The 8,536-nt window shown below is 40.1% G+C and overlaps 4 protein-coding genes across 5 annotated transcripts; 3 read left to right on the top strand and 1 right to left on the bottom strand.

Moving 5' to 3' along the window:
• Positions 1–54: 54 nt before the first annotated feature.
• On the top strand, positions 55–2,557 carry LOC117790109. The gene is made up of 3 exons (XM_034629393.1): positions 55–146; positions 207–1,035; positions 1,627–2,557. Exons 1-2 carry the CDS (start codon positions 143–145, stop codon positions 692–694), a joined length of 492 nt encoding a protein of 163 aa, XP_034485284.1. The 5' UTR covers positions 55–142; the 3' UTR covers positions 695–1,035; positions 1,627–2,557.
• Positions 2,558–3,227: 670 nt separating this feature from the next.
• LOC117791333 (DNA-directed RNA polymerases I, II, and III subunit RPABC2) lies at positions 3,228–3,907 on the top strand. Its single transcript, XM_034631056.1, has 2 exons — positions 3,228–3,380; positions 3,450–3,907. Exons 1-2 carry the CDS (start codon positions 3,352–3,354, stop codon positions 3,817–3,819), a joined length of 399 nt encoding a protein of 132 aa, XP_034486947.1. The 5' UTR covers positions 3,228–3,351; the 3' UTR covers positions 3,820–3,907.
• Positions 3,859–5,901, bottom strand: LOC117791332 (protein downstream neighbor of son homolog). 2 transcript variants are annotated; one of them, XM_034631053.1, is made up of 3 exons: positions 5,762–5,901; positions 5,540–5,694; positions 3,859–5,483 (listed from the first exon to the last, which is right to left on the bottom strand). In XM_034631053.1, exons 1-3 carry the CDS (start codon positions 5,807–5,809, stop codon positions 3,953–3,955), a joined length of 1,734 nt encoding a protein of 577 aa, XP_034486944.1. In that variant the 5' UTR covers positions 5,810–5,901; the 3' UTR covers positions 3,859–3,952. The 2 variants fall into 2 exon arrangements, with proteins under 2 accessions (XP_034486944.1, XP_034486945.1); XM_034631054.1 differs by lacking the exon at positions 5,762–5,901 and having other exon boundaries at positions 3,859–5,458; positions 5,540–5,674.
• Positions 5,902–6,835: 934 nt separating this feature from the next.
• On the top strand, positions 6,836–8,522 carry LOC117789807 (zinc finger protein 708). Its single transcript, XM_034628942.1, has 4 exons — positions 6,836–7,041; positions 7,113–7,768; positions 8,087–8,194; positions 8,262–8,522. The coding sequence occupies exons 1-4, from the start codon at positions 6,907–6,909 to the stop codon at positions 8,461–8,463; spliced, it is 1,101 nt and encodes a 366-aa protein (XP_034484833.1). The 5' UTR covers positions 6,836–6,906; the 3' UTR covers positions 8,464–8,522.
• The last annotated feature ends 14 nt before the right edge of the window (positions 8,523–8,536 follow it).

The following is an 8,536-nucleotide window of genomic DNA, read 5'->3' as shown; positions in this document are numbered from 1 at the left end:
CAATACTTAAAAACATAAATGAGCATGCTTTATTCTTAAAGACATATTTATTTTTCAAACTTTATTTCGAACGTTTTCCTTTCCGCTTCGAGGCACACAAATTTTCTCGTGTTATACTTGTGTTATACTTTGCCGCCCAAATATGCGTAAGTAATAATTGCTTAAATAATTAAGCCTTAAATGATTAATTATGCAATTGGTTGCAGCCGAAACTCCCTGTGGCAAATGTAGTGCCTGCCCGTGCTCCGGCTCAAAGAAGGACAAGCGTCAGGCAGATCAGTCACAAGCCCAACATCAACCTCAACCAGCAGCAAAGTCACCGAATGTGGAATGCCTCTGTGTGAGTCGACGGCGACAAGGTCAGCAGACTGAAACGTTGCAGACACCTATGGCTGACACGTACACATGCACTCGGGCACGAGCGGAGCCAATGAGGCAAATTCCAATGGAGGAGCGTTGTACTTGCCGGCTGAAGCCGACGCCCGCGCAGTGCGAGTGTGCGCCACCAGTGCAGCCCGAGGCCTCCTGCAGGCAAGTGGCTGAACCGATGGCGACAACGCGGGCGCAGATCACATGCGGTCAACCCATTCCATACCAGCAAAACAATCAGCGTCCGCAATATACGCAAAGCGGTCCACATCAATGTGGACACTGTCAAGCGCAGCAAAGGAAAAAGAAGTGCGTCATACAATGAGTACGTCACTTGATGCCTTCACAATTTAGGGAATTTAGGATACAGAGTAGGCTTTACTGGGACGGCAAGTGAGCACACATTCTCATAAAAAATTCAAAATTTGTTGGCATTAAACTTCTACAAATACTATTCACACAAATTTAGTAAAATGAAGAAATGAAATGTGATTGTTTTGGTCGCGAAAGACATTCAAATGCAATTAGCTTTTTTTGAGTTACTAATACAAACGGTTTTTGTAATATTAACATAACTTTATTCGCTTTCAAATATATTCTTCATTTGCCAATTAAATTGGAACTTAACTAAGGGGGAGTGAGAACGAGAGCTGGAGAAAGACAGAGGTGACGTATTCTCTACAGCTGTGCTGCTTTCGAGCAAGGTGAATTTCCAACGTGCGTTTCGGTATTTATTTGCATGCCGTCGAACACTGTTCCTTGGTGAAATTATTAATTTAATGATTTGAATACAACGCCTTATTAGTAGTTTGATCACTTGTTGCATGGGTTTGACCCATGATGAAATTATATAAGGTGGAGTACTCGGTTCACCTCGGAGCAAATTTTTGTTCACCACTTTGAGGGCAATTTCACAGAGAGAGACGACAGTGAAAAGCATGCTTATGGTAAATAAGATTTGCTCTGAAACTGAGGCTGTGGTGAGTGAGTACTACACCTTATATAATTGCATCATGGTTTGACCCACTGTTAATACCTTCACCATAGTAAATACGACATCTAAATTAATTAATAATCATGCCTGTTTCGCCAAAGAAGGCCGAAAACGAGGGTGTGGTGAGTGAATACGTCACTTATAACAGTTTCACCATGTCATATGTCACCTTGTTGGTAAATTTACCTTGCTAAAGCGCGTGCGTGAATGCTGAAAGTAATTTAACCACCACAAATTGTAAATAAATTCACCTTTACTTGCAGTTTTCATTAAGAATCAAGATGGCTGAGAATAACGAGAACCCTCCGCACAATACGGCTGATAAAGCAAAATTCTGTGAAAAGACGGCAACGACGGGCAACGAAAGTGAGAGCTGTCATAGGACTGAATCGAAAGCACATGTCAATAGAGCGCCAGTGACTGTACCAGAATGTTCCCGTACACTCAACACGGCACAGCCAAGTCGTGAGGTTTTACCATTACCCCGTCCCATCTATAACGTACCCAAAAACCAACAGCCATGCCGTCACTGCCAAAAGAGAAACAGAAAGAGATGCAGCATTCAGTAAACTAATGTTATATCAGCAAGAGAATTCACGAATCGAAGCAGGCGTTATCGGAAGCTTTTCAACTTTCTTAGTGTCATCATATCATTTCGAAATTTTGTAACGCCTCAAACAATTCAACCGGTTGCAAGCACAATCTCAAATGTCTAAATGTCAATGTACATCCTCGAAATCGAATTCAAAAATGTCAAGGAAAGACGAGGCGTCGTGTCGAGCTAATGTGCCTAGCAGTAGATCGGGACATGCATCTAGCCACCCGGAATGTGCATGCTCGCCAGTTCCAGCAGTACCTTCCCGTCTGCAGCCCGAGGTCATACGAATTCAATGCGGTAGCCCGGCACAAGAAGCTGCTCAAGCAAATCAGAATTACGGTTGCCAACATGGACAACGAAGGCGTTCAAAATGCAGCATTCAATGATGAATCGGTTGCTTAATCGTTACAAATATCAAGAAAGTTTGCCAAGAAAATTTCAGATTCACAACAAGAGACAACAGACTAAGCTATTTATTGTTCTTTTAAAATGAGGTTTACACTATCAAAATTATCAGTTGAGTTATCGAGCAACCCCGAACCGAAGAACAACAATAAAACCAATTGTTATTGCTGATGGGCAAGTTAATGCAAGCAAATATCTTCATTTTATTTAATAGTCACAATATACATAAGTTCCAATCGGCTCATAATCTGCATCGACTTTTGCACCAACATTACCAAAATCTTCTAAATTCTGGTGTAAATCCGTTAGCAAATTTCGTTTTAAAATAGAAATGCGGGAAGCCATGGTCATCGGCGAAATGTCAGCATCCGGCAAGTTGCAACATAAAACGGGTTGCTTTATTTTTGATTGCGGTGGTTGGTCCGCTTGGACGATAGATTTTGAATGTCGAAGGTTGTGTTGTTGGTATTTTGGTATTTTCTAGCAACATGTCGCTAAATTGAAATTTATGTATTGCAAATATCAAAAAGCCATAACTTTGCAATAAATAAATAATTTTAATAAAATTTTAAATTCGAAATTATTTAAAATTAAGCTAAGCATTGCAATGAAGGTTTGATGCTTTTTATCCCAAGGGGAGAGAAGTTACAAATTTAAATCTAAAAAAAATATTAAAATATGCAGAAAATTCCAAACAAAATTCTGAATAAATTTTAAAAACTTGAGGTACAAAACTAAGAAATTTACAAAAACAAAAAAAGTAGAAAAAATTTAAAGTTACCAATTTTGACACTTGACCCAAAATTGTCTATGTTGCCAGATCGGTGAATTTATCAGGGTGAGAGCCTTTCAATCGGGTGGCATCATTTGGGCCAGGTGGCAGCCCTTCGGCTTGGAAAGAAAACAAGAACGAACGAAGCGTGCAAGCGGTGTGTTTTCACCAAAATATTTATAAGTGAATAAATTATATTAAAATAGATACATAATGGATGACGGAGAATACGATAACGATGAGTATGTAGAAATCTCTCAAGTAAAGTGTTCCTGCATATATTTTATTTTATATACTTACCACTTTTCCAGTGTCGGCGGCGGTGACGATTTCGACGATGTTGATGACGACGTTGACGAGGACATTGCCCAAGAGGAAGAAGTGGACAACATTGAGATAATTACACCCGGTATCGCTGGAGGTGGTGGTGTGCCCAAATCCAAACGCATTACTACCAAATATATGACGAAATACGAGCGCGCACGCGTCTTGGGCACGAGAGCACTGCAAATTGCCATGTGCGCGCCAATTATGGTTGAACTGGATGGCGAGACGGATCCACTGCAAATAGCAATGAAGGAGCTAAAGCAAAAGAAGATTCCAATTATAATACGCCGCTTTCTGCCCGATCACTCGTACGAGGACTGGAGCATAGACGAGCTTATCATGGTGGATAACTAGCCGGGGTAGATATAGGAACATAAATGGAATAAACCATAATAGCTATTAGACATTTATTACTCTTTGCAAATATACATACTTAATTACAATAGGCTCCTAAAGCTGCAATATTGCAATCTTAAATATTACTAAATCAGCTCCACGCATAACCCTCGCCTCTCTGATAACAAACGCGTTCCAGCAGCCCGACGGCGTGTTGACCTGTCCTGCAAATGGCACCCACCACGTCGGGCAGTAATCCGCACTCGGACAGATTTTGTTGACCGAAAACCTGCCCTGAACCTGCGTCCTCCTCTCGAGGTGCCTTTGACTCCTCGGGCGATGATTCCAGCAGCTTCTGTGTGGCCTTGCTAAAGGACAAGGTATTTACGCTACTGGCCAACGTGGCGCTAAACATTTGGCGCGTCTCGCAGAGCAGCGTTGCAACGCTTGGAAGGAATGTGGGCAGAAGCAGTCCCTTGATATCGATGCTGTGATAGTCGACGCCGTCCAGACGAACTTTTTTGGATCGCGGCACCAAATGTTGCATTGTGGCCTTGGGAAAGGCAACAGAGGCTAACAACGTGGGCGGTACTCCAGCCAAACGACCAACGCTGCTGATGGTGCTCTTGGCATTAAGCAAATAACTGAAGAAGCCTTGGCACTCGACACCTTCGATCAACAGCAGGGAATTGTCGCTGAAATCCTCGCTCATCTCAGCTGCCTGCAATTTCCTGGCATGTGTGGTTTGGATGCGTCGCAGCTCACGCTCATCCACTCCCAAGCTCTCCAGCCAATCATCATCGTCATCCTCATCTTCAGTCGGTTTCTCGTCTGTCGCTTCTTTCTTCACACAATCTTCGCCAACTTTTGGCTTTGTTTCATTTGTGTGATCCTCTGTGAAACTGCTATTTAAACTCCCGCCACCAGCTACATCTTTTTTGAGTGGCATACTGTATTCAATGCCCTCCTGGCGAAGTGCGTTCCGCATACCGCGGGTAGAGGGCGTGACCAGGGCATGCATTTCGGCGCGTCCTCCGCATCCAGCGGCGCGAAACAGCACCGTAAAAGTGTTGGCACACAGATAAAAGTACGGACATTGCCGGGCACGCAACAATTGAAATAGTCCACGAAAACTATAATCCCATTCCTCGGCCAGAGCTTTGCGTTCCCTTTCGCCAATGGTAAAGCCATTGTTTTCCTTGGCACTGCGTGGAAACAGTGTTAGCCATGGCAGATGCGGATGTTGCCAGTAGTAGGTGCACTGATTGAAGCGTGTAGCATCCGATATATCCAATGTACTATCCGTCTGGTTCGTGTCGAAGCACCGCACAAAGCTGGTGAGTCCGCTGGCCAGCTGTGAGGTCTTTAATTGCGTGGCGGGCAGTTCGGTAGGGCAGAAGAAGCGCACACGGGTCTTGAGGCACCAATCTATGGGCAGATGCAACGTATGCTTTTGTCGAGCGGCCAGCGCGGCATCGTCTTCCTCATCCGCTTGTTGGGCATGTTGTTGGTGCAACAACTTGGCAAACGCCTGTGCATCGAATTTCTGGAGTACCAATTTGGCGGGTGGTGGACGTGTCGGCGTCTCACGCACAAAACAGTTGGTTTCCGTCTTTAAAGACTCACAAATCGATGTATCTTGTGGGTCATCGGTTTTCTGCTTCTTGGCGCCATCTGTGGACCTGTAGTTGATGCATTATTGGCAGCCAAACAGCTGATCGCCTAGCATAAGACTTACTTGGCAAATGGATTTTTTCGCTTTTGGGCTATTTTGGCTTCCAGCAGCTTGCATTTGTCATTCTCATCCAACTCGGGCCTTTTATTGTTGTTATTGCTGCTCACACGTGCCGCCAGTTGTTTCTTCTTCTGTTTCAGTCTTTGTAGCTTGATAAACTGCAAATTGCAAATTTGTAATCAATTGTAAAAGACTTTATAATCTGAGTTGTTTTTTTTTTAATACATCATCGGGTCGTGTCCATTTGGAGCTTATACTTGTTTCTGTAGACATGATTAATAGAGACTTAAATAATTAATTTAATTAAATAATATAATCGGCAACAGCATTTGCCAAACTCCCGCGCAAAAATATGTTTTAATGGCTGTTGTTATTGTTGTTTTGATTCCATATCGCGAAAATGGTCAATCGATTTGTTATCAAAGTCAATGGTAAATCGATGCATCGTTCGTTGTAGGGCTACACAGACATCGACGATATAGGTTCCAGAAGAAGAACTTTGCACAATGTTCTCATATGTATTTTAAGACACGTAAAACATAACAAAGATTAAGTCTTTGTTTATTAATCAAATGGTATTAATTTTTGTTTTAAAAATACTTACTTATCATGGTTTTATTTATCGATGACCATTGTAGAACTGTAGGGAACGGATTTTTTTTATTAACAGCTCACTTTTAAATAACTTTACCACTGCTGCCAACTTATCTATTTTTTAGCAGTTCTGAATATTTTCAGAGTTCGATTTCTAAAAAATTAATAAAATTGTTTTTCCCGGAAATAAGGTAATTTTCAGTATTTATTCAGCTATGTTGTACTATTAGTATTTCTTCTAAAATATGGAAATGTGCACGCGAAAATAATTTCCAGCCAACAGTTTTCTTTTCCACTAAAGTTCGCAGCACTAGTAAGTAAAATTAAATTTTGGTATTTTCTATTCTCGACAGCCATTGCGGTCACACTGTATTACAATCCGACGAGAAATTTAAATTTTGTATTTTATTTTATCAATAATTTGGAAAAAATAAACAATTTAATGCAAATTTGAAATTAGATAAAATAATGGAAAATTTTTTATGAATGCTGGGGTTAGATGTTGTGTATTTTAATTTAGTTGAATTCACAATTTTGATAAAATTATAACAAATATTCCGCAAACTTTCTCAAAATTCTAGCTTCAAAATTAAGAAAATAATAAATAGGTAAATTTGTTTCTTTGAGAAATTTACCTATTAAAATCAAGCCAGATTGGAAATTTTTACTGGGTGGCAACTTATGATTTTTTCATCTGAAAAGTTGGCAGCACTGGCTCACACACTGCTCCGGATTTGCTTTGGTGAAACAACAAACAAATAATATTCGTTTAAAAAATGGATAATGGTAGTTTGGGCGAAGTTTGTCGCGTGTGTGCTAACAAAATAAAAGACAAGAATCGCCAGCGACATATATTCAACTATATGCGAGGAAAGCTGTTACAGAATCTGAAACTCATAACTGGAGTCGAGGTAAATCAACTTTAATTTTTTTTGCAATCGAAAACAAAACAATAATAAACTTTTTTCCCCCTTTTTATTAGTTGTTGGTAAATGAAAGTTTGCCCAATTTTATGTGCGAGCGATGCAACTCTGAACTTGATTTGGCTGTCAAATTTCGGGAGCGCTGTATATTTTCGCAGCATTATCTACAGGATATGCTGAAGAAGAGTTCCAACGCATTTCCATCAGCTGACAATGAGCTGTCTGAAGAGTTGATTGACGAGGATCAGCTGGAGTACATTGATCAGGACTTGAAATTCGAAGACATTAATGATTGTATAGAAGAAAGTTACGTATGTGAGCCTGAATATGTCGTAGGAGATGTAAGTGAAGAGGAATTAGTGGACGCAGAAGACTTTGAAAATCCTGGACCGGTGGAATCACCAAAGAAAAATAAGCGGCATTTTGTCCTATTCCAAGAAAGTCGTCCCGTTAAGCGTCTCCGAAATTTCTTTATATGCGAAGAATGTGGTGGATACTTTAAGAATGAAAACGAATACAAAGATCATTTAGAAGGCCACATGGATCGTAAGGAATCGATACAGTTTTATCCATGCAACGAATGCTCCTTGTCCTTTAACACCAAGTCATTGCTAAATCTTCATCGACGTAACGAACATAATGGAAATCGTCTATTTAAATGCAACACTTGTGGAGAGACATTTCTGGAACATACTGCAAAACAGCGTCATGAGATGTAAGTAGAACAGCTTTTCACTTAAACCAAGTTAATACAGAATCTTAAGTCACTTTAAATAGAATCGTATTTAAAACCATTAAATGTTTTTTAAAACTGACCTTTTGAAAGTTGGATTAAATTGTTACGCCTAGAAATTTATTAAAAAATCAGTTAATTTCCATACACAACTGAAATATGTCCTATGCAGTATTATAACATAATAAATACATAATTTATTCGCAGCTTTAATCACTAAAAAAGTTTGCTGATTGAATCCGTTAAAGCTGCCTTAAAAACTTGGTCAGTCATTTAACAAAAATCTTCATTCTCTTACAGAGCGCACGTCAATGAAAGACCATATCCATGTTTAGAATGTGACAAAATTTTTGGAAGCGTTTCAGAGTTACGCATGCATTCTACTACACATTCCCAGCGCAAGTTTAGGTAAGAGATTCGTATACGATTCAGAAACATTTATTTTTCTTAAATCACATGCACTTTTTCATGACAGATGTGAGCCCTGCAATAGGGACTTTACGACTCGCTATCAACTCGATGTACACTCAAACACAAATCCCCACAAACGCACTGTTCAGCAAATGCAGGACGAGATTGACATGTTGTGTGGTGGTGGTGATGTGGAGGATGAAGAGCAGGAATATGAGGAGGAGGAGGAGGAGAATGGGGAGGATGATCTGATTGAATTCAGCTAATGCATATGAACAGTATTATATGTATATGTATAATAAATAATTATTATTTATTAATATAATGTGATTTGTGTGT

The sequence above is a fragment of the Drosophila innubila genome (assembly GCF_004354385.1).
Source record: "Drosophila innubila isolate TH190305 chromosome 3R unlocalized genomic scaffold, UK_Dinn_1.0 2_E_3R, whole genome shotgun sequence".
Taxonomy (NCBI): domain Eukaryota; kingdom Metazoa; phylum Arthropoda; class Insecta; order Diptera; family Drosophilidae; genus Drosophila; species Drosophila innubila.
This window is presented reverse-complemented; position numbering and strand designations above follow the sequence as displayed.

Bases quoted from the DNA above. Each gene is read 5' to 3' on its own strand.
- LOC117791333 (XM_034631056.1), top strand. From the start codon at position 3,352: ATGGATGACGGAGAATACGATAACGATGA. The intron at 3,381-3,449 runs GTATGTAGAAAT...CCACTTTTCCAG, and splicing joins GGAGAATACGATAACGATGA to TGTCGGCGGCGGTGACGATT.
- LOC117789807 (XM_034628942.1), top strand. From the start codon at position 6,907: ATGGATAATGGTAGTTTGGGCGAAGTTTGTCGCGTGTGTGCTAACAAA. The intron at 7,769-8,086 runs GTAAGTAGAACA...ATTCTCTTACAG, and splicing joins GCAAAACAGCGTCATGAGAT to AGCGCACGTCAATGAAAGAC. The intron at 8,195-8,261 runs GTAAGAGATTCG...TTTTCATGACAG, and splicing joins CATTCCCAGCGCAAGTTTAG to ATGTGAGCCCTGCAATAGGG.
- LOC117791332 (XM_034631053.1), bottom strand. From the start codon at position 5,809: ATGTCTACAGAAACAAGTATAAGCTCCAAATGGACACGACCCGATGAT. The intron at 5,695-5,761 runs GTATTAAAAAAA...TGCAATTTGCAG, and splicing joins AATGGACACGACCCGATGAT to TTTATCAAGCTACAAAGACT. The intron at 5,484-5,539 runs GTAAGTCTTATG...CATCAACTACAG, and splicing joins CGAAAAAATCCATTTGCCAA to GTCCACAGATGGCGCCAAGA.